The sequence below is a fragment of the Erithacus rubecula genome, assembly GCF_903797595.1.
Source record: "Erithacus rubecula genome assembly, chromosome: 4".
Classification (NCBI taxonomy): Eukaryota; Metazoa; Chordata; class Aves; order Passeriformes; family Muscicapidae; genus Erithacus; species Erithacus rubecula.
Window position 1 is genome coordinate 67,305,099 of NC_136686.1, and position 25,038 is coordinate 67,330,136.

The 25,038-nt window shown below is 44.2% G+C and overlaps 1 protein-coding gene across 1 annotated transcript in view; it reads left to right on the forward strand.

Annotated features, from left to right (window-relative positions):
• EXOC4 (exocyst complex component 4) overlaps positions 1-25,038 on the forward strand; it is a 287,466-nt gene that overhangs the window by 138,692 nt on the left and 123,736 nt on the right. Inside the window, exon 10 of the mRNA XM_079303974.1 lies at positions 12,157-12,253. Within this exon, the coding sequence (XP_079160100.1) occupies positions 12,157-12,253 (97 nt within the window). The remainder of the gene's footprint in view (positions 1-12,156; positions 12,254-25,038) is intronic.

The window sequence follows — 25,038 nt, forward strand, 5'->3', positions numbered from 1 at the left end:
ACCTTGCACAGGAATTTGATACAAACCTCAAAACTGGGGAGAAGGTGGGAAATTTCAACCCTGTGTTGCGAAACTTTTTATTCCCTAGTGTTGCTCAAACAGCCCATCCCTTTTCCTTTCTTTGCTTTCCCCAGCTGGGAGTGGGGGCAGAACTCTTGGAATCCTCCCTCCCTCATCTTCAGCCTCTTCTATTTCTATTTTTTCTTGGTGAGGTTTTCAGAGCCAGTTTGAAGCTGAAGGGTGAGGAGCAGAGCACAGGGGACCCTCAGAATTCCCCACTGAGGAATGACTTCCCCTCTTTTAAAGCAGATGGAAATTTGGGAAATGCTAGTGTGGGAAGTGGATTTTCAGGCTGCAGCTTGGAATGTGATCTGAGGTGTCAGGATAACTTTGGGTGTTGTGTCCTTTCTCTCCTTTCTTTTAGAATAATCTGCTTGATGTCAATTTTTTGCCATTTCTGGTTGCCCTATAACAGTGGGTGCTCCTGCTTCCTGCACCTTGAACATGAGAGCACAGATTTTCTTTAATTTTGAAATTAGAAGATCAAGATTCCAGATTTTCAGGCTTTTCCAACTGCTCAGTTCCTGTAATTGGAAGCTGCTGAATCAGCAGAAACCACAAATTAATTATTTTTTCTGGTAAAGCTGAAATGTTCAAGTTTGGCTTCTTTAGCTTTTAACAGTTGATGCTTTTAAATGAAATTAAAAATCAGGAAATTGGCAATAATTGATTTTTTTTTTTTCATATATACTTCCTGAGCTTTTTATAAATGTATAGAATGGTTTGGGTTGAAAAAGGATCTTAAAGATAATCCAGTGCCACCCTTGCCATGGGCAGGGACACCTTCCACTATCCCAGGGTGGAATTTTCTTATCCTTGATATCTGTGCAGGAGGAGCAATGATTAAAAAGGAAACTAAAATAAAGAAATCAATTAAGATTTTTGTTATAAAATCGAGTTCTTGCTTGTTATTTAGGGAAAATGTCAAATTTCCTGGTGATATAAATGCAGAGAAACATATGGAAAAGGCTGGTCAGCCTTCTCCCTGGAATTTGTGATATTGGAAACATCCTGATCCTGACACAGTGGCTGCTGTGAAATGGTGTTTTATTAAATCACCAGGTTATTCTTGTGCCACCAGTGGCTTTGATTAACACTGAATTAGGGTCATATCCTGCAATAACAGTGTTTCTAAATCCCTGGCTGCGTTTGAAAGAGCTGTGATTAAAGTTGGGGCTGTTTCCCTGCAATTTCTGGTGTCTCCGAGGGCTGAGTCCCCTCCTCTTTATTGGCATTTGAGTTTGGTCACAGCCCCTGGGGTTTGGTGCCAATATCAGGGACAGTCTCAGGGGGAGCAACTCTGCATGAAAATGCAAGAAATAAAAGCTGTAACAAAATTAACACCGAGCTCACAAATTACCAGAGCCACAGTGGGGGTTGTTTCCTGAAGTCTTAATTCATCTTTGATTGAATTCCAGGCCAAACAAAGCAAGGGGGACAAGGAGGGGGAGTGAAGGACAGGTGTGTGCCAGTAAAGGGAGAATATTCTCTTGAAATGGAGAATGTAAAGCCCCTCCCACCAAATTATTATCATTTTGAAATTAAGGGGCTCTCAGGCAAAGAGATGGGAATTAGGAATAACAGTTTTTGACTAGGACAATTCCAATAGCAATGCAGTATTACACAGAACAATCCCAACCCTGCCAGAGTCAGAATCCAAGCTGGCACAGTCAGTCAGTCAGGGTGGTGGCACAGTCCCATTCCATGGTGCTGCATCCTCCTGCAGGGGCAGATGTGGCTCAGCTGGAGCAGTGCTCCTGGAGAAGGTGCAGTTTCCTCTGAAGCTCCAGGGATGATGTGCAAGGCTCTGGTTTTCCTCTGGAATGCAGTGGGAAGAAGGTGCCTTGGTGTCCCAAATGTCAGTTTTTCTCTGGCTAGGAAAGGCTTGGCTCCTGCCCTGGCTGGAGCATCTCCCAGTGGGATGATGGAATTTTATCAGCCATGCCCTGGGACTCAGTGGCCATGAACAGGAGATATCTCCTGGAGGGAGGATGGGCTGTGGGAAGATAAAGATGATTGCCCAGCTGGTTTAAAGATGCCCATGAGCAGATAATGTGTGCCAGGAGATCAGGGACACTGCCCCAGCTGGGACAGAACACACATTGCTGCCACACCAACCCAACCCAGTGGACAAAGCCATCTGAAAAAAATGGTGGATGAGCAGTTTGAAGGATGCTGCCAGACAGGGCCTGTCCAGGAGTAAAATCTGGGTTATTAGTGAGGATCATTGTGTACATTGCTGGAAAATGTATTTATTCCCAGATATGGAGGTGCAGATGAGTGCTGGATCCCACAAACCTGGGGGTTTTGAGTTTTTTGGGTTTTCTAGCACTGACCCCCTGGAGAACACTGCTTTTGACTTGAGGTCTTGGAGAAGCTTCCAAAATTAAGAAATAGAGTTAAAATCATGAGTGTGCAGTTAAAATAAAAGTGTGTGCTTTCACATGATGAAGGGGTTTAAATTTGAGGTTTTTATAATATAGTAATAGGTTTGGGACAGGATGTAGGATTTTGGGTGATTCTCTTTCTGTGTTCATCTTCTCCTCCATTGTTTCAGGTAGTTTCTGGTTGGACAGTGCTGCACTGAGAGTCACAGGAATTTATTTATTGGGTTAAAAATATAAATAATATAGGTGTTATTTCTCTATTGTGCTGTTTAGCTTTAACAGACCTTGCAGCATCTGGATTTCTCTCCATTTTGCTCACTTTTAGCAGGTAGCTAAAAGTGTTGCTGAACTTTCTGTACTTTAAATAAGACTTAATAAGCAACCAAGCCCAATCACAAGAACATTTGTTTCCTTCATATGTTTTTTAATCCTGGCTCTGCATAAAGACAAAAGAAATTTCAGTCAAGCCACTAATAAGGGGTGCAAAACCACCACCCCATTACAGATGAGGAGTTAGGAGTCCCTTTGTTGGTGTAAATTTATGGAGTCATCCCAATGTGGGATCTCAGGAGGATTTATTCTGCCTTGTTTTACCTGCCAAGTTTGTAACATTCTCAAGACTTGTCAAAAGATGGGTGAATTTATCTTCATTAGAACTGACACTTTCATTAATAGAGGGAAAACAAGCCCCTGACAGCTTTGCTGCTGGATCCCAGCTGTGTGCCAGCCTCAAAAATCCCCTTTTACCATCATGGTAAAAACTGAAGCATTTTTACACCTCTTGGTTGCACTCAGTGATCACAGAGATCTTTTCCAACTTTAATAATTCCATAATTCCATGTCTGCTTCTTCCAGATGACCATACAATGATTTATTTGTCACTTGGGCAAGGGATGGAGGGACAGGACACAGGGAATGGCTTCAGATTGGAGAAGGGGGATTTGGATGGAATATTGGGAATTAGGAATTCCTGGCAGGAATGGAATTCCCAGGGAATTGTGGCTGCCCCTGGATCCCTGGGATGCCCAAGACCAGGTTGGACATTAGGGATTAGAGCAGTCTGGGATATGGAAAATGTCCCTGCCCATTGAACTGGACAATCTTTAAATTCCCTTTCCATCCAAATTATTTTGTCCTTCTGTAATTCCAGCCAATTCTTTTGTCCTGGAGCTTTTAAATATTAAGAAAAAAAAAAAAAAAAAAAAAAAAAAAAGCAAAAAAAAGCAAAAATTAAATTAAACAGTGATTGTAGAGTTAAACAGCTTGTAAGAAAATAAACCAGCAAATGACACTGTGTCAGGAAATATCTTCCTCTATTTCACTTGCTTTTTGCTACCTCACAGTGTTTTGTTGGTTTTTTTTTTCCCTTTCTGACATTAAAACTGAATAGAAAACATGTCAGGGATATAAAAAATTCAGGTAGGAGCCATTTGCTGCTACAGGAGATAAGATAAAGGAAGAAAGAACAGTAAAAGGGGATGCAGGGTGTGAGTAATCACAGCTCATTAGCTCCAGTGCATTTTCCAGCTCGGGATAAGGAATTCTGCTGCAGCCCTGCTCTGGGAGAGCTCAGATCTGTACACGGGGAGTTTTAGGCAAACCAACAAAATCCTAAATATGCACGTTGACAAATCCATTAATCAAAGTGCCTGCTGCTCAGTCGTGTGGCCTGGGGGAGAGGAGGGAGGGGAAAAAAAAACAACAAAGAAACACAAGAAAAAGAGGAGAAAGATGCATTTTAAACAATTTCTGTAGCTGGAAGGAGACTTTACATATGTGGCTGACAGGGTGATCAAATGATAAAGGAGCCTCAAATTGAACCCCAACCTTTTGTGCAGGCTGTGAAAGCTGAGGCACAGGCACCGTTTTTCAAGGCAGATGGAGTGTGAGCAACTAATAAATCAGGTTTTGAAACATTAAAGAGCAACTTATTTAAATGCATATGGTGTTGGATCTCAGACAAGGGGAGGGACTGGGAGCATCAGCACAGCAATATGGCAGAGCTGGGGGAAGCTGCTTCAGGCAGGGATTTTGGAATTGTTGGTCAGTTTGGGATATTGTTCTGGGCTCAGTGGAAAGCAGGAGTTTAAAACAGTGAATAAAACGTTGGTGCCTTTTTTTTTTTTTTTTTTTTTTCTGACATTTCTCCAAGCAGCTTTGCCTGAGCCACAATCTCAATTCCCCTTTTGGGGAGCTGAAATGCAGAAACCTGGTCAGGGTCAGAGAGGGCATGTCCAGCTGTGGCTGGAACCCAGATCTGCCTCTCCTGCTCTGGGAAATCACTTTTCCTTCAGGTTTGAAGCAGAGTTTGATCTGCCAAGCTGAACAGCAGCTCCAGCTCTGCTCAGAATCCCAGAGTGGTTTGGGTGGGAAGGGATCTCAAAGCTCATCCAGTGTCACCCCTGCCAGGGCAGGGACCCCTTCACTGTCCCAGTGTCCAAACTGGGACATTCCAGGGATTCTCTGGCAATCCCAACCCAATTCCTGCCCCAATCTCCCCTTCCCCAATTCCCTAGGTCCTGTCCCTCCATCCCTTGTCCCCAGTCCCTCTCCAGCTCTCCTGCAGCCCCTCCAGCCCCTGGAATGTGCTGGAAGCTCTCCCTGGATCCTTCCCTTCTCCAGGAGAACATTCCCAGCTCTCCACAACCTCCCATTGGATCCATCTCCTCTCCAAGGCATTGATGGATCCAGGGCCTTCCCTTGCAATCTCAGGGAACCATCCAGGCTCTCCCTTCCCTTTTCCTCTCTTTTCCATGCCCACTGTCCATCCAAACCCCTCTGGATGGATGCTGAGTGTCCTGAATCCCAGAATCCTGGGCTGCCTTGGCTGGGAAGGAGCTCAAAGCTCATGGCAGGGACACCTCCAGCATCCCAGGCTGCTCCAATCCTTGCTGGGGCATTGCAGGGATCCAGGGATTCTCTGGCAATGCCAGCCCAGCAATTCCTGCCCCAATCTCCCCTTTCCCAATTCCCTGGGTCCTGTCCCTCCATCCCTTGTCTCCAGTCTCTCTCCAGCTCTCCTGGAATGTGCTGGAAGCTCTCCCTGGATTCCCTTCTCCAGGTGAGCACCCCCAGCTCTCCCAGCCTGGCTCCAGCCCTGGAGCATTTTATCCCAATCCCTTCCCAGTCCTTCTTTCCCATTTTTATTCCTGTAAGGGATTTGTGAAGGTTCAGCCATTAGACTTTACTTGATTTGATCATCCCTTAATTTCTGCCCAACACTTTTAGTGTTTTCACTGAAAGATTTTAGGTTGGAACCTGCCCTGCACCCCACACTGGGGACCATCACCCCAAACTTTTGGGAGAAAGGCTGGGAATTTATCACTGGTGGAAATACTGAAATCAGATGAACTTTTTAATATATTCAGGGTGAGCTTCAAATATTTCCAGAGTGACTGGGCAGATGTCAGCAGGGAGTGCTGTGGCTTTGGGGTGCTCCTGCCCTTGGCTGTGCCACTTTGGTGTCCCCTGTGCCCTGTTCAGGCTGGTGACAAAGCACTGGGAGCTCCTGGAGTCACTCAGTCACCCCTGAGCTCCCTTCCTCACCCCAGCTCTGACAGCAGCCAGACCTTTACCAGTAGTTACCACCTAATTCCCATCAGTTTGGGCTCTTCTGGAGTTTCATCATCACTCTGATCTCTGTTGATTTTGGGAAAATGTGGGTGCATTTGTGTTTTCCACATCAGCCCCTTGTTCCTGATGGTCTGATGTATAAATTCCCACTTGCCATGATTAAAAGAAGAGCAGGTGATTAAGAGAAGCAGACAAGAAATGCCATTTTTTCCTCTGTCAGAAACCTCTGCTAAATTGCTTCTCCCCTCAAGCAAGGAAGTAATCAAATACTGGCTGGAGCTTATTCTTGTCTATCTTGATAATGTGGATTTTTTTTTTTTTTTATCAGGTGCATCTCAGTCCTCTCATTCCTATTCCAGGAGAGGGAATGGGAGCCCCACATTCCAGGTCAAAATGAGGGTCACTCACTGCCAGTTTGGGGCTGGAGAGGGCAGAGGGAACAAAAATCATCATTACAGAAGAACAGACAGAAAAATGTGCCTGAAATAATCCCCAAGATGCCACTGGAAGTGTCCAAGGGCAGGTTGGATGGAGCTCTGAGCACCCTGATCCAGTGGAAATGTCCCTGCCCCTGCAGGGGTGGCACTGGGTGGGTTTCAAGGTCCCTTCCAACCCAAACCATGCTGGGATTCTCTGAAAGGAGTGAAGCTTGAGGATTCAAGACATGCAAAAGAATTTGAGAGATGAGAGATAAATTGTGTTTGCTTCCATGTGGAAAGAATTGAAATGTGTGAGTGGCAGTGCAGTGAATCTCTGCTGAGAACCAGTGCAGGAAAACAGGACCTGATGTTCTGTGTGGCTCATGGAACCAGGATGGGGGAGCTGGGAATGTTCTAGAGAAGGGAAGGATCCAGGGAGAGCTTCCAGCACATTCCAGGTGTCACATTCCATGATCACCTACTTTGCTCTCTCTGGGCATCTTTTGCTTCCCTCCCTTTCACATTGAATTAAATTTGAATTTCCATGCCTTGAAGATGATGTGCAGGCAATAACTGTGCTGTTGATTCCCACACAATCAGGAACTTTTGGGAAGCACCATGCCATGGAAACTGGTTCCTCTCCTGCTCTCAGCTTGTGCTGCTCTTTTAGAGTGGAGGGGAGGATTTGCAGGATGTGTTGGTTGCTCAATTGTTATTTCAAAGTTTCATCCTGTATTCTTCTTTATTTTTTGCTGTTCTGCATAGATTAACATGGAGGTGCTCTGATCATGGAGAGGGGCCCAGGAATTCTTCATTCCATGCCTGGAGCCTGTTTGGGTGAATTTTGCATTGCAGAGAGATCAGTGAACCTGTTCTGTGCTAACACAGGGATGGGAATGGAGGGGAACTGAAGTTTCCTGTGCTCCTCATGGTTTTGGGGTGTTTCCATTGATCCCCAATGAATATTTATGGGATGTTTTGGAATGGGATGTACTTATCAGGAAAACACTTTTGTGTCTGAAAAGTTTCAGTGACTGGTAGGATTGAAAATGGGGCAGGGCTGAGGATAAAATGCATTGAGACAGATAAAACTCTGAAACAATGAGGTAATGTCTGATGGCTCCTCAAGTGACAGCATAAGAAATTTCACCCTTTTTTAGCTCTTGTGTGAGAGGCAGAGAGCTTTTCTCAGGATGTTGTTAAAAAGAAAAAGAAATTACTTCATTACTTACAATGAATTTTAAAACCTGCACAGCAAATCTTTCAAGGGGCTGAGCTGCCTCTGATGTGCTCAGGTCTATCAAGGAACAGATAAAGACAATGAAAAATGTATAATTCCTCCTCAGCATGTTGGAAAAGCAAGAGAACAGGATCCCAAAATAGTTTGGGTGGGAATGGAATTGAAAGATCATTCAATTCCACCCTTCCCCTCTGCTCTGAGCCAGGCTGGGAGAGCTGGGGGTGCAAAACTGGAGAAGGGAATTCAGGGAGAGCTTCCAGCACATTCCAGGAGAGCTGGAGAGGGACTGGGGACAAGGGATGGAGGGACAGGACCCAGGGAATTGGGGAAGGGGAGATTGGGGCAGGAATTGCTGGGCTGGCATTGCCAGAGAATCCCTGGGATGTCCCAGGCCAGGTTGGACATTGGGATTTGAATCACCCTGGGACAGTGGGAGGTGTCCCTGCCATGGCAGGGGTGACACTGGATCATCCTCAAGGTCCCTTCCCACCCAAACCATCCTGGGATTCTCTGCCATTTTCTGTGAACATGGAAGATACCCATGCAAACATTTAAATGGAATGGAAAAACTAAAACCCTCCTAATGTTTGCTCTGACTTTCAGTGCCTGCAGAGGTTCCAGTTTCCCTGCTCATCTCCTTTTTCATGTTGAAGTTTGACATTTTAGGCTCCATTTCAGACACACTGAGCTCTGTCACTAATGGCCCTGTCTCTGTCACCACTTGCAGTGACATTCAGGTGGGCACACTTCATTGCCAGCACAGCAGGAGGGTGTCATTAACTCTGTGACAAATTTCACTTCATCTCCAAGTTTTTCTTTATTTTTCTTTTGTTCCTCATGTTTTATTACTGGGCAGATTAAACCAGCAAACTTTGCTCCTGAGAGGAAACTGCTACAACAGTGGGAGAGATGGGAAAGTTTGGGATATTTTCCTGGGCACACCAGCAGTGCAGAATTTGCCAGCTCAGCTCTGGTTTGGGAGGCACCAAATTGGATCTCTGGTGATCATTGAGAATGATCACTTCTCATGGAATTCTGGAATGGTTTGAGTGGGAAGGGACCTTAAAGCTCATCCCACTGTCCCAGGTGCTCCCAATGTCCAACCTGGAAATTTCCAGGGATCCAGGGGCAGCCACAGCTTCTCTGGGAATTCCAGCCCAGCCAGGAATTCCTAATTCCCAATATCCCTCTGGCAGTGGGAGCCATTTCCTGTGTCCTGTCCCTCCATCCCTTGTCCCCAGCCCCTCTCCAGCTCTCCTGCAGCCCCTGGAATGTGCTGGAAGCTCTCCCTGGATCCTTCCCTTCTCCAGGTGAGCACCCCCAGCTCTCCCAGCCTGGCACCACCCTGGAGCAGCTCCATGGATTCCTCTGGACTCTCTCCCTCAGGTCAGGGACCTTCCTTCCTCTGCAGCCTGCTCCATGGAAAGTGTCCCTGCCCCATGGAAAGTGTCCCTGCCCCATGGAAAGTGTCCCTTCTCCATGGAAAGTGTCCCTGCTCCATGGAAAGTGTCCCTGCCCCATGGAAGGTGTCCCTGCCCCATGGAAAGTGTCCCTGCTCTATGGAAATTGTCCCTGCCCCATGGAAGGTGTCCCTGCCCCATGGAAGGTGTCCCTGCTCCATGGAAAGTGTCCCTGCTCTATGGAAATTGTCCCTGCTCCATGAAAATTATCCCTGCTCCATGGAAAGTGTCTCTGCCCCATGGAAGGTGTCCCTGCCCTATGGAAGGTGTCCCTGCCCCATGGAAAGTGTCCCTGCTCCATGGAAATTGTCCCTGCCCATGGAAGGTGTCCCTGCTCCATGGAAAGTGTCCCTGCTCCATGGAAAGTGTCCCTGCTCCATGGAAGGTGTCCCTGCTCCATGGAAATTGTCCCTGCTCCATGAAAATTATCCCTGCTCCATGGAAAGTGTCCCTGCCCATGCAGGAGTTGGAGCTGGGTGATCTTTGAGGTTCCTTCCCACCCAAACCATTCTGGAATTCTCCACTCCCTGTTTTCTGCAGAGTTTTGGGTTGTGTGGATGAACAAACATTCACCTCCCTGCAGGGGATGCTCTTGGTAGAATCAGTCAGGATAAATAAACATTCCTGGTGTATTTTTATGGAGATGTTGGTGGTTCTCCAGCACAGGGAATTGGCTGCAGTGGAGAAATCATCACCTTGGTACAGTCAGAGAGTCCCCAGTGGAGATTCCCCAATTTCCAGGGAAAGGAATCCTTCCCTCCCCATTTGGGGATTTTTTTTCAGGGTTTTCCACAATAAAAATCCATGTTTAGAGCAGTGAAGGTGGGAGGTGCAGTGCATTAAAGTTGCACTGCTGTGTAGTTGGGATGTCACCAGGAATAAGATTTACACCTCAGCATCTTTTTTGGGGTAAAATATTAAAACACAAACAAAATTCCTTCCCCTCTCCCCACAGCCTGCACCTACCTGCAGAGCACCCACAATTATTCATGGAAGGCTGGGAGCCAAGGAGATGTAAAAGCACATTTTTCTCTCAGTGCCAGGGTTCTGTTCTCCTCAAATCCATCATCATCTGGCCCAGCAGATCAGACAGATTGTTTTATTCCTCACCATGGAGTTCATCCCAGTCAATAATATTGATTAGTGCAGGGTGACTTGATGGAACAAGAATAACACCCCTCTCTTAATTGGAGCCTGCATTTCCTCATCCCTGCCTTCAGCAGCTCATGCTTGGCTGCCTTCTTCAATGATTCTGTTCAGACACAGAGCCCACTGGAAATTGCAAGATCTGACATTAACAGGGGAAGTGAATAATTTTCTTTTCCTTGAACCCACACCTCTTTTCTCCCCCGATTAAACTGCCACATTGTGAGTTCACTCTTTAAACTGCCAGCTGAATTTTTTTTTTTTTTTGAGCTGCCTCTTTCTAAATACCATCAGGAAAAGTTTTAAAAACTCTGCTTTCAGGTTTTTTGCCATATGCTGGGGTAGGATTTATTAAGAATCTCTGTGTGCTCAGGGCTCATTTGAGGAGCTGAGTCAGCTCTGGGAATGTTGTGACTGCAGACTTCCAGTTTCCCAGGATTTCCCACTCCATGGGGAATTCAGTGCTGGAGTTTTTATTCTCACATCTTGGAATTTATGGGAATTCTTGTAGGGAACACTCCTGACCTGAGGGTATGGAAATGCTGGTGTTGGTGACCTGCTCAATTACTGCAGAGGGGTCAAATAAATTCAGTCACCAAAGAGCTTTTTCTGTAGATTGAGTGTTTTAAAGCACATAAAATTGCCTTGGAAAATAAGTTTTGAGTCACTTTCTCATCAGTTGTGTTGCTCCTCTTTCCCATTTGGAGAAATCCTTTTTGTTTGGAGACAGGGTAAAAAACTTCAGTGACCTGCTGAGGTAGTTTTGATCTCAAAACTTTGTCTTTTCCCTGCCTCTAAAACTGTCCTAATAGTGTTACTGGTTTCTGTATCTATTATTTATTATCAATCTTTAAGCAGAGTTCACATGGAAAGGGCTTGATAAGACCTGGGATATTCAAATTCCCCAAATTCCTTTTTGGGGAAGCCCTGGAATGGAATTTTCAGATGAGCTGAGGCTGCTCCTGGATCCCTGGAAGTGCCCAAGGCCAGGCTGGACAGGTCTTGGAACAACTTGGGATAGGGGAAGGTGTCCCCATGGGATTGGAACTGGATGGGCTTTGAGGTCCCTTCCAACCCAAACCATTCCATGATGATTTATTTATGTGTGGGGTCCTAAAAATATTTTCTTCAGGGATGGTTTCCTGTGGATTTTGTTGCTGTCAGGACATGCAGAGCTTTCAGCAAGTTGCTGTTTTCCCTCCCTTCTCTTTTCTCTCCCAATATCCAAATTTCAGGTGTCAGGAGCTGCCTGTGGGAGTAATTTTGGGGTGCCTGGTCAGGTTTTATGGACACTCCAAACCCTGGATCCTGTTGTGTGTCAATATTCCCTGAGTTGTGTTTTGTTGCCAAACTACAAATTTATTTTTCCTGTAGCTGAAGTGGAACTCAGAGAAAGGAAAGCTCCACACAGGAATTACAAATCTCAGAGTTGGGAATGAACTCCTGGGAGAGGCAGCAATGCTAAACACAATAAATGAGTCAAATTGTGTCATCCCCACTCAGAGCAGCAGCACTTGCAAGCAGGAAATTCCTGGGAATTGCTGCTCTCCAGACCTTTTCCAAGCACTGTGGGCTTCAAACACACCTGAGCCACGTGGCCAAGGGTTGGTGAGCAGGTGAAGGGCCTGGATTTGGTGGGGTTTGTGCCAAAATGTCCCTAATCTGGAAGGAGGAGCCCAAAGTCACCTCCTGTGCTGCTCCCTCTGCCCTGGCAGTGCAGAGCTTCCCATTCATTACTGATCTCCCACCAGCAAAGGAGCATTTAATTCCTGTTTAATTATCACTTGCTAAATGTTTAATTATCACTTGCTATCTGAAAATCAAGGGATGTCAAGGTCTGTTAGACAACTTTGTTCCACCTTATTTTCCAGGAGGACCAGATGATAACTTAATTGAAGGTGGTGGGTCCAAGTTTGTCTGCAAACCAGGAGCCAGGAACATCACCATCATCTTTCACCCCCTGCTCAGGTAAAATCTGCATTTCTGCACATTCCTACAGCTGAAAAGAATTGGAATAAGTGGAATTAAACCTCTGATTTGTGGGGATGTTGGGCACATTTCAGTTCTGAGATCCCAGAGCAAAGGGGTTGCTCTGAAGTTGTTGTTGTTGTAAAGTTGTTATGTGTAAAAAAAAAAAAAACAAACTTGGCAATATTTTAAAAATCTTTTTCAAGCTGAATTGTGATGTCAGGTGGGATTTCCTCTCTGGGGGACTCTGTGTCACTGACCAATATCATTTATTGACCTAATCTGGGTGAAGTTTATTTGCAACCTGCCACAGATTGATTCTTGTTGTTCTTGGTGCTTATTAAAAAGTCAGAGGAACTGCAAGGTGAGTTCATTGATAAAACACCCTGGGCTGAGCACTGCAAATTAATTCCTGATCCAGAGTGAGCCAGGAATTAAAATTAAAAAGGATTCAAACTGTCACAGCTGGAACTTTAAACAGAGCAAGCCTTTAATAAACCTCTCACTGTATTGTTCACCTCTGATATTTGGATTTTGCTGCTTTTCTAACAGTTTGTGCTCTTGGTTTTGTGGAAATTAAATAATACAATGTTTGTCTCAGTTCATCTCAACCTTCCACTTCTTTTTTCCTGGGAGAGTTTTCCTTTCTCCCCAGACATGGCTTTTCCCAGCACCTTTGGAGAGGATTTCCCACAAAATAGTAATGAAAAAAAATTGACATTTGATTCCCCAGAGGGAGGAATATCCTCCTGGCACCTCCATGGCTGAGAGCTGGGATTATTTGTAACTTCTCAGGACTTAAAAACACAGTTGGAAAAGGCAAAAATTCCTCCAAATTGAAATTTCTGATGTCACAACAGCAGAGATTGGAATAGTTTTGAGAAATGTGCTGTGATGTGCAAGATCTTGCCTTGAAAAAAAAAAAGAGTTTATTTCTTGCTATATGCCCATAACAAAGTGGAGAATTCCATAAGCACATTCCATTTCCACCTCTGCCTCTTTTAAACAGAAGAAATGTGCCAGAAATAAATTTGCCACAGGGTGGTTTATAATTTTCAGCTATTTTATATTGGGAAAAGATGGACAACTGAAATTCAGTGTTCTTCAGGGGATGACTATGATGATGTGGACTTCAGTTTCTAAATCATTAATGAATTTACAGACATCTTGCAAGCCCACAGGGTGGTGATGCTCCTGTTTTTATGGATGAGATCTTTCCCCATTGATTGAAATTCTTTCTCTTTGCCTCCCTGCTTTATTTTTCCTCCCATCTGAGAGAAACACAAGTGCTCTGCTTTAAATAGCACTTCCCAAACACTTCACTTTGCATTCCCAGCCTGCAAGTCAGGCAGGAGAAATCATTTGCCTCATAAAAAATGATTGCATTGAGATGAAGGTAGATGTGTACAGTGGATTTTTTTTTTTTTTTGTGCCAACCACCTGCAACATCTTCACTCCCTTGCAGTGAGGATTTCATCAATAACTGCAGGAAAAGAAGGAAAAATGTGGAATGACCTGGTTTGCCCTTTTCTCCCTGTGGGATGGGAGAGTTTGGGGGTAGGAGAAGGTTCTAAAAACCATTTTAATGTGATTTTATTCATTTTAATGTTGGAGTCAAAGAATGTGCTGAGAGATTTAATCATGATGATTTAGGGATGGATGGGATGCAGGATCTCTGTAGCTGAGAATAATTCCCTGCAGGGAATTCTGCTCCTGATGGGATGCCATGGCCTGTCCCACCAGCAGCTGAAATGCTCAGTAAGGTGAATTTGCTGAAATATTGGATTTTGCAGTAATTTCTGGCACGTGGAATCATAAAATCATCATGTCTTGGTTAGATCCTGTTTGAAATGTCCAGCTCTCCTGGAGGTAATTCCTGCAGAGCTGTGACATTTCCACCTGTTTTATTTTCCTTTTTGAGGTTCTTTATGACCTGCCTCCCTCATCTTTCACTTCTGTCCCCTGTACATGCTTGAAATGGATCTGGTTTGAATTCAAATGATCAATATTTTATTTACAAGGGGTTTTTTTCCCCCCTTGTTTTTATCAAAGTCCCATAAATTCGTTGCCAGAGGAGCTTCAGCACTGCATGGACTCCCTGATTTTATGAGGCAGCTGAGTGCTTCTGAAAGTATTAAACAAACTGGATGACTGAGAAACCAGACCCTGGTGTGTTGATTTAATGCCTGAGCATCACAGAAAGTGATGGCTTTAAAATATAATTCAGCCCTGAAATGTTGAGGGGAGAGCTGGAAGCAGAGCATTCAAATCATCTTCTGCACTCCTGCTATGAGAAGTGTCAGTGCTGATCACATCAGAGCTGCACCAGCACAGGGACAAATTTGCTGCTCATAAAACCATTTTTAAAGCCATTTTTAAATCCTTTTTTATTTACAAGCTGAGGGTGGAACTTGGCTCCAGATCTTCTTGAAGAACACAGGGTCAGACTTTGGGGTGGGGGGTGCAAATGAATCCATTCCCAATAACCAAAGTTTAGAGAAATTCTTAATTAAAACCATGGGCAGTGTGAGAAAAAATAGCTAAAAAATGTTTTTTTCAGAGCTTTCCTTGCCTTTGAATTCCTTCAGAGCAGAGAGGCAGAGTTGGGAAGTGAGCTTTGTGTTGTTCAGGATGAGGGTTCCTAATTTCCACAAGGACAACTGAGACACACCAAGGCCCAGATTAATTACCAGCACTTAATGACATCAATGGAATAAACAGAGAGTGCATTTCTCAGAGACAAGTGGCTGTTCTAGAGGAGGTGATTCCTGGGAATAGGCTTTCCTACCTACATCTGGAAACTAATTGCACTTAGAAATTGAGGCAGAACTCTGATTTTCCTTAATTACATTTCGTGGGAGGTGCCAAAGTATAAAAGTTACCACGGGAGTCCAGTTTTTTCCTTCATCCTTTGCTGGCAACCAGCACTGGAGTTACTGGGCTGAGGAATAACATCTTCCTTGGGAAGAAGGAATCACAGGAGCAATCCCAGCACCCTGGAATATGGAACAGCCTGAGTGATGTCTGTCATGCCATTTGTTTGGTGGGGATTTTTTTGATGTCTTCTTTATGTTTTTTTTTTTTTTTTTTTTTAAATGTTTATTTGTTTCAGCTGGCATTTGAAAGGCACTTGGCTCCTCGGGGTAATAATCATTTTACATATGCTTTATAGAGTGTGTTTATTACCAGACAATTGAGGAACAGATGTCTGCAGTCTCCAGGCTGGAGCAGGGGAGGGATGGGAAGGGTGGGAGATGCAGGGGATGGATGGTGGGGCTGAGGCCAGGAGGGTTTCCATTCATTACCATCAGCCACACTTCATTAGGATCAAGCAGCAATTAAAAGGGTTGGAGGATGGAGGAGAAAGCCAAGTGCTCATTGATTTGGAAGGAAGAGTCACTCCCAGCAGGATGTGACCTTGGGAAGGAGGAGTGGGATTGTCCTGGATCACCACAGGGGCTGGTGGGATGTGCCACTGGTGTCCTGATCACTGCCTTGGCTCTCAGAGTCTAAAAACAAAGAGTTGGGGGAAAAAAAGGAAGAAGGAAAAGCAGAATTCCCAATTTTCCACTGCTGACATTGTTTGGATGCAAAGACTTTGGATGCAAAGTTTTCTTCCTCTTGTTGTTTGGGATTGATGGGAGTGGGGGCAACAGAGCAGCAGTAGTTTGGCATTTTCATTTCAAATAAAATGCTCCTTTCATTTCTTCTCTTTTCCATCACTGAAAGCAGTGGGCTTATCACTTGAAAGCCAATTTGGAGTTACCTGTTTCTTCCAATTATTTTAATGCAAATCAAAGAGGGATTATTCTGTTATTAAATTGAAAAAAAAATTCTTTAGGGACTAGTCAGGTGCTGATGGACTTTTGCTGCCTGTTGATATCAGAATATTCCTCTCCTGGTGGCTCTGAGCTGCTGATGGTGAAGTTCCAGTCCCAGGAATTCCTTGGGAGGGAAATGCACAAGGTGCAGGAGAATTCCTCCACCCAGGTTTATGTTTTATGGGAATAATCCTGTCAAGCTGCTGTAGAATTCAGGATATGTCAAGATGAAAGGTGCTGGATGTAAAATTTAAATCCTGCTTATTTTGAAAATGTTAGGAAGGGACAGCAAAGTTGTCATGGGGCATCAAAATCCTTTGGTCTTTGAGCATCAGCTGCTGCTGGTGTTAAAAACTACATCACTAAACTGATCTAAAACTCAGTGTATAACTCAGAACTCTGTATCTCACCAGAAACCCCTTTTAGTATAATAATAATAATAATCATCATCATCATCATCTTATTTTATTTTATTTTTAAAAATGTTGTAATATCTTGTATTTGCACACTCTAAAATTCATACTTGATAATATAGGGATGTGGGTTTAGGGAAGCAAAAAGAGTGTGAAAATTAGATGAGTTTGCTACATTTAAACTATGCTAAATCACACCAAATAGGTTAAGAAAAATATGTGGTATTTGGAAGTCTAAGGGTTATTTATTATTAGTGAAGTAGATGGAAAATGTCAAGTCCTCCTGTGGCACAAATACTGCTAAATAATGAGAGCTGATGCCTTTAGCTCTGAATCAAACCTAAAATACTTGATTTCAGAGAAATCAATAAGGCTGAGGAGAGGGAACTTAGAGTGTTGGCTACATAAAGTTTGTGTTTGAGTCTGAGTAATGTGCAGAGGAACAGGGTAAATTAAAAAAAAATAAAACTGATAAAGTGCACAGGAAACATCATTTGGAAACTTTTAAAGGGAGTGGATCTTTGAAAAGAACCCTCCAGATTTCATCAGGTCTTACATTTCAACAGGGTGGGAAAATGTCACTTACTAATGGAATTCTTGTGCAAGGTAGGGAATCCCTTCCTGCTCTCTGGGGCAGATGTGGTGACACAGATGAGGCTCAGATCAGGAAATCACAAATTCTCAGGATCCCTGAGGCTGGAAAAGCTCCCCAAAGTCATGGAGTCCAAGCTGTGCCCACTCCCCACCTTGTCCCATCCCAGAGCTCTGAGTGCCACCCCCAGGAATTCCTTGGACCAGGGATGGGGACCCCAACCCTCCCTGGGCAGTTCCAATGTCTGAGCATCTTTTCCATGATGAAATTTTCACAAAATCCCCCTGATCCCCCTTTTCTCCAGCTGAGTCCTTTTCCCAGCCCCTTCCCAGCTCCTTTTCCCTCCCTGGACACTCTCCAGCCCCTCCAGGTCTCTCCTGTCCCAGCACTGGACACTCAGGAGTGACCCCAAACTGGACAGAGATCTCCAATCCTTCTCACAGAAACACCAAATTCAACACTGGAAACAAGGAAAGGACCTTAAAGATAATTTAATTCCAGCTCCCCCACCATGGGCAGGGCACTTTGCACTGGGAGAGCCTTTCCCTGGATACTCCACCTTTATTTTAGAAATTCCACTCTTGATCCAACTTCTCATCCACTCCTTCCATTGGCCTGAATGGGAATCATAAGGGATCCATTGGACACCTACCCAGGGAATGTTTTTCCCTCCCTCTCCCCCTGTTGAATGAGTGTTCAGGAGGCTTTTAGTGTTCAGCACTTTCTGTCTGTGAGCAGCAGGGGTGGATGTTCCTCCCAGGCAAATCCCAAACCTTCTTCTCCATGACAAACCCTCACAAAGTCAGGCTTGCTGAAGGATAAAGACAAAAATCTCAGCAGAGCTCCTTGTTGTGACACTGCTGAGGAAAGGTTTCCTCCTGGCTGGAGGAAGGGATGGGAGACTCACACAGAGGAGGGATGGGGAACAACTTCACATTTTGTGCCTTTTTTATTTTATTTTTTTCCCCTCTCCCCCTGATGCTTTATGAGAACTGACAGTCTTGCTGTGTGTGTCTGATTAAAGATGACAGTTTATAAAAACCTTAAGGTGAGGCTGTTCATTTTCCATGACAGAAAATAAAGTGATCCCCACCCCACCCCCCACTGCCACCTCCCACACAAACAAAAACTCTCACATGCCAAAAAAAAAAAAAAAAAAAAAAAAACACCCCCAAAAAATCCTCTTAATATGTGAGGCATTGATTTTATATTGTCTGTCAGAGAATGTGCTTCAGCAGATCAGTCAGGTTTGGAGTTTTCAAACATGCTTCATCCAAAGGGAAAATCAACAGCCTGTCAGAAATTTCACATGTCTGCAGCTCCTCCTTCCCTTTGGATGAAATACAAGCTGAAGGAACAGAGGAATTTTGACATTTGCAAGAGCTGGGGCTGAATAGCTGAAAACAGTGTTAATGTAATTCCATGGTAATGAGGCACTTGGAGCTCATTGAGCCAACAGAGCAGGATTAGCTCATTCCTTGATGGAATCACAGGATGGTTTGGGGTGGGAGGGACATTAAAGATGTCCCAGATCCTGCCATGGCACAGCTTCACTATCTCAGGGTGATCCAAGTGCCCTTAGACCCTTCCAGGGATCCAGGAGCAGCTCTGGGAAAACTTTGACTTGCAGCATTTCCCTGGGGTTGTGGTGGGGGATTGAGCTGCCCCTGCTGCTGAGCACTGTCACTCCGATCCTGTCACAGGGACTGGTGATTTATTCACCAGTGAATTTATCATTTCAGTGATTTATTTATATAACAGTCCACTCAGGAGGGATCTAAAATGATGATTTCATCCAATTTCCTGAGCAGCTCAGGGCTCACCACGTGGCCAGAGAGGTTCTGAATCAATCAAATTAAATCAAACCATCTCAGGCACAAAATTCCTGAAAAATACCTGAGTTCCACAATTCAGACTCACTAAGGTTGGAAAAGCCCTTTAAGATCACCAAGTCCAACCCATAACCAGCCAAGGCCACCAGACATCCCCAAGTGCCACCAGAATCATCCAACACTTTAAATCTCCATCACAAGCTGAGATCCAGCAGCAGCTGGTGCTGTTCAAGCAGCTCCTTTGCTATTGAGGAATTAATTTGCAGTAGTAGTTAAATTTGTTTTAATAGTCCCAACTTTCATTTCAAATATAGGAAATAATATTCTGACATGGATTAAAAAAAAAAAAAATCTGTAGCAACAGAAGAGCTCTCACAGCAGAATTAGAAAAATATCTTTGATTTTTGTGGTGGAACAAAAGGGAAAAAGAACTTGACAAATTCTGAATTTGTAATCTGTCTGTGGAAGATGTTAAAAAAATACATCACTGAGGGTTTTCCCTGAATGGGGGAAATCCAAGGATGAAAACACAGTGTGGTTTAATTCCACTTTATGGTACTATTACCTTAAAATTTTTATACAATTCCTGTGGTTGCTTTCATCAAGCTTTATGAATTTTTGATTGAAGGCAGGAGAGCTGCTGCCTGGTGAGAACAAAAAAGGTGATTCCTGTATTTAAGATTTGCTGTTAAAAGCAAAAATCTAAAGCCTGGAATGATGGTGCCTTTTGGACCCCGCATCCCCCATGGAGCCAATGAAAGGAAAGATTAATAATTTAATTTTTTTTTTTCATGATTGTATTTTACACCAGTGAGGTGGTTGGAGTTTAACTCAAGGGTTTTTGGGAAAAGCCTTTGGTAGTGAGCTGGAAATTCCTGTCTCCCCCACAGATGCAAAAAAGAGAAAGAAAGGAGATTTTCCAAGTGTTTAATTTTCGTTTATGATAATCTGAACTGTTTAATTCAACTATTCCCCTCTTTTCATTTTCCTGAGCTGAGCTACAAATAATGGGTTGGAAGTTCCATCAACACTAATCTGTATTTTCTCATTCTGCTGAATTCCTAAATATTCCAGTGCAGGACCCTGATTTATTCCCATTTTATTGGGATGATTTGGTTCAGACACATCAGATGTGGCTCCACAAACACTTGCAGAGTTTTCATGGGCACATGGAAAAAAGGAAAATCCTGGCAGAACCTTGGGAAAAGCCTTTTAGGGGATGTGAGCTCATGGAAAAACAAGTTTTTCAAGCATCAGGTCATGACACAAAATAACTTTTTGGTGGGATATTCCTGAGGGATTTAACTCTAAATTCTGCTGACTTTTAGAGATCTGCAGAATAGGCATAAATACATTTTGCAGGCCAGAAGTTGGCCTTTAGTTTGGTTAATTTGGGGGAATCTTAAATTTCAGATAGCTCAGCAGGAATTGCACTGTGTGGAATATCACTGAAAAGCATTTCCATAGTTCCTTTCCTTTGGTGACTTCCAAATTTTTCAGAGACAAAATTCACTCACACCTAAGTGTGAAATTGTCTGTGGAAATTCTGCTGCTGGAACTGCCAGAGAAAAAGTTGTGGGTGGAATGTGGAGTTTGGAAATACAAACTGTGGTTTTTTAGGGTTTTTTTGGGGGCTGATTTGTTGAAGGATAAAAAGGATGGAGAGAAGGATATGCACCAGCAGTGCTGTGCATGCTGGAAAATTTAATGTTGATCAGGTTCTTTGTGGCTTTAATAATTTTTGGTGACTTTTAGCAAACTCATTGTCTCTGGAATAACAGTGAGACAGCTTTTCAAAGTGAGAAAAATAAAATTAAAGCTGAACACACCCTGTAAGGTGAAATAATGCTGCTAAATAAGTGCAGGTGCCTCAGAAATTCCTTGGTTTTGGATACTCAAGTTTGTTGTTTTTTACCTAAGCCAGGGAATTCATTCAGGGGATACAAGACAGAATTATTCCTTCTACAGAGAAAAACTGGAGACCTTGTACAAATAACAGTAATTACAACAAGAAGGGGGAAATGTTGACAAGTGTCATTTTCTAGCAGCTCTCCCAGAGAAAATCCTGAGGGATTTTGGAGGCAAATGAGTGACAGCCTGGTCTGGTGGATGGCCAGAAACTCAGAACTGCTGCACAGAGCAGGAAAATTTATATACTCCACAGCTTTATAATCTTACAGGGAGGAAATAAAACCATCTCTGCAAAAGGTGGAGGGAAGTCTGGGATAATTAATTTTGTTCCTTGGGGTTGTGCAGTTTGTCACAATTGTTCCTCTTGATGCACCCAGGCTGAGGGATGGGAGGGAGAATTGGTTTTGTGGTGCACCCTGACAACCAGGCTGGACCTGCAGCACTGTCATTGAGATAAATGATTGATAAAAGTGAATAAAAGTGGATTAATTGCAGGGAATGGCTCCATTGCTGGTTTATCTTATTGGGATTTTGATGTCTCACCTTTGCTGGCTCCTGATGGTTTCAGCTCCTTCCCAGTTATTCCAAGTTTTTCATGGTACTGAGTGTTTGGAGTAGAAGAGAAATGTAGAATTATGGAATTTTGGAGTGGTTTGGGTTGGAAGGAGATTAAAATTCATCTTGTTCCACCCCTGCCATGGCAGGGACACCTCCCACTGTCCCAGGGTGCTCCCAGCCCCATCCAGCCTGGCCTGGGACATTCCAGGGATCCAGGAACAGCCACAACCTCTCCATGTTTTCTGCTCCCAGGTCAATCTTTCTTCTGTGCAAAAAGTGCCAAACTTTTTACTTTTCTGATAGAAAAGTTCATCCAAGTTCCCCTCATCTGCCTTGTCCCCACTGCTGACTCCATCACCTTCATTCCACAAAAAAAAATCCTTTTCCCATTTACCATCTGCATCCTTTGGGAGCCTCCTAGGGAACATTTTTGCCACCTCTTCCCTGTTAAAAAAAACCCAAAAAAACAAATAGAAGTTGTCAAAGATGAAGAACTATTGTTGCAGCGAGCAGAATGAGTGCTTATTATCAGTTATGGACACGCCCAGGTCAAGAGTAAAGTGTTTTTTTCTGTTTAGTTTGCTGAAAAGCTGGGATGGGTATAATTGCTGGTTGTCATTTGTAATGGAGTAGATGCAGTATTAGAATTATTCAGATAATTTGTTGTAATTACCCTCCATCAGGAGCTTTACAATGCTCAAAATACAATCTTGGAAGCAATGGAACTGAATCCTTTGAATGGAAGGCAGCAGCCCTTGAGAGCACAAATAGATGTCAATCAGCTCAGTGAGGTAAACAAAACAAAGGTGCTGGGCCCTTCCATAAATTCTTCCAGTGCCCTAAACCTACCCAAAAATCTTGGCAGAACAAGCACCATGCCTGGAGTGCTGATAAATCCAAGCACACAGGGTTTGAAAAGCATTGTGTGCCTTGAATGAAGCATTATCCAGAAATCCTCCTCGTGTCACCCCCCCTGGGACTGTTATTCATTCTGGCTCTGCTGTAGTGGGAGAGAAAAATCTCTCTGAGGTGCTGCTGCCCCTGATTCTGTGTGAGAAATGCTGGTGGGAAGTGGGAGATGGGGCACAGCTTTGTGGGGAGGCAGAGGCTCCAATTTGCATTTTCCTCCTCTCCACACCCAAACCAACCAGCAGATGCAAACCAAGCAGGGGAGGAGGCTGAGCTCCCCAATTTGTATTCTCCTGGCTCCAGCCTGGCAAAGACAGAGAGAGAAGGAGTGAAAAAAAACCCCCAGAGCATCATGAATAGAAGTGTGACCTTTACCTACTGTGATAATTCTGATGTAGAACAACCAAATTCCTGGAGATGTTTAATCAGCAAATCTGAATTTTGATGAAAGCACGTGTCCCAGTGCCATTAGTGCTGCAGGAATTAATTCTGATTCGTAGCAATGCTCTGACTTGCTGGGGATTAACATGGGTGAACTGTCACCTTTTCAAATTCCTCCCAAAGTTTCATTTAACATGGAAAAAATGGCACTGGCACCCAAAACCCCCTGAGTGCTGGGCTGATCCCATGGCAGGGGAGGGGGATTCTGTCCCCACAGGTGAGACCTCACCTGCAGAGCTGCCCTGGGGAAAACAGCAGCACCTGGAGCTGCTGGAGCAAATCCAGAGGATTCCATGGAGCTGGAGCCAGGCTGGGAGAGCTGGGGGTGCTCACCTGGAGAAGGGAATCCAGGGAGAGCTTCCAGCACATTCCAGGAGAGCTGGAGAGGGACTGGGGACAAGGGATGGAGGGACAGGACCCAGGGAATTGGGAAAGGGGAGATTGGGGCAGGAATTGCTGGGCTGGCATTGCCAGAGAATCCCTGGATCCCTGCAATGCCCCAGCAAGGATTGGAGCAGCCTGGGATGCTGGAGGTGTCCCTGCCATGAGCTTTGAGCTCCTTCCCAGCCAAGGCAGCCCCGGATTCTGGGATTCAGGACACTCAGCATCCATCCAGAGGGGTTTGGATGGACAGTGGGCATGGAAAAGAGAGGAAAAGGGAAGGGAGAGCCTGGATGGTTCCCTGAGATTGCAAGGGAAGGCCCTGGATCCATCAATGCCTTGGAGAGGAGATGGATCCAATGGGAGGTTGTGGAGAGCTGGGAATTGGCAGCCTGGAGAAGGGAAGGATCCAGGGAGAGCTTCCAGCACATTGCAGGGGCTGGAGGAGCTGCAGGAGAGCTGGAGAGGGACTGGGGACAAGGGATGGAGGGACAAGACCCAGGGAATTGGGGCAGGAATTGCTGGCTGGGCTGGAATTGCCAGAGAATCCCTGGAATGTCCCAGGCCAGGCTGGACATTGGAGTTTGATCACCCTGGGACAGTGGAAATTGTTCCTGCCATGACCTGGAAAGTTCCCTCCACCCCAAACTATTCAATAATTCCATGATGAATAACCCAGCATTAGGGCATCACATTCCACACCCACTCAGAGATGGAATTTATTTGGCTGACAAAACATCAAATGAAAGCTGAATTAAGGCACTGTGTGTATATTCTGTATTTTTGCCTAGATTTTGGGTGGGGAGGTGTAAATTGATTATGTTTTTATTTGTCTCCAGTGAAGCACATGCCCATGTGCTTCTCATAATGACAATGACATCCCTGCAAATTCCCCAAAATCATGACCCAGAATGTCCTTCAACCCAGGCATTTAAAAACCACTCATTCCTCTAATTTAATGTATTTTAGAAAAAAAGAAAAAAAAAAAAAAGAAAAAGAGAGGAGAAGTCCAGTGCTGTGACTACACTGACATTTTTCTACTTTCAAACAGAAGTTGAAATAAAATCTCAGAATTCTTTCCAATTCCCAAAGCTCAGGTAGATCCTGCTGGAGACTTTGCTTTGCCTTCAGGTGTTGGATACCAAAGGCAATTTAAAATATGTTGTTTTCATCTCCTTTTCATACAAATCCAGTTGGGATAACTGGGAGTGACAGTGAATTTTTCTGCAGTTTAATGGGCATAAACCTGTCTGTGGCTGGAATCAGCCTCAGGAATGACGAGCAGAGTTCAGGGAATGATCCCTGTCCCTCACAGGCACCTCCAAAGAGTTCCTGGCAACTCCCAGCAGCTCCACATGGAAAAAAAAAATAAAATCAAATTGTCAAAAATCATTAGTGGCTGTCACTTCATGAACCTTCACACTGGAGTTCCCCCTTTGGAGTTTCACTGGAGTGATTTTATTTTTCCTCTACTCTGAATAAGTTGGACAAAACTGCTGGAATTTAACCAGTTGGTGGCTTTTTTTTTTTTTTGTTGTTATGACTGTTTTTGGGTTATTGTGGTGAATTTAGGAGTGTGAGGCTCAGTTCTGTGCTCTGCCAGGAGCTTTTCTCCTCCTAATTATTCTTTGCAGACTCCCAATTCCCCAATTCCTCTGCTCCAGGTCCATGTTGAAGCTGTGCCACAATAAATCTCTGATCCCAGCTCCTCCAGGATATCCCTACTCCAAAAAAAAACCACTCAAGCAGAACTCTGAGAGGGAGATTCTTTAAATAAATCCATTTTCTATCCCTCTGACTATGAGAAGTGGATTTTAGGAGCCTTATTTACACTTTTTTCCCCCAGATTCTCAAAGTGCTGCTGCTGCCCAAGGCTGCTGAGTCTTCCCTTCGTGGGAAGTTCTTTTCTCAGATTCATTTTCTGCAC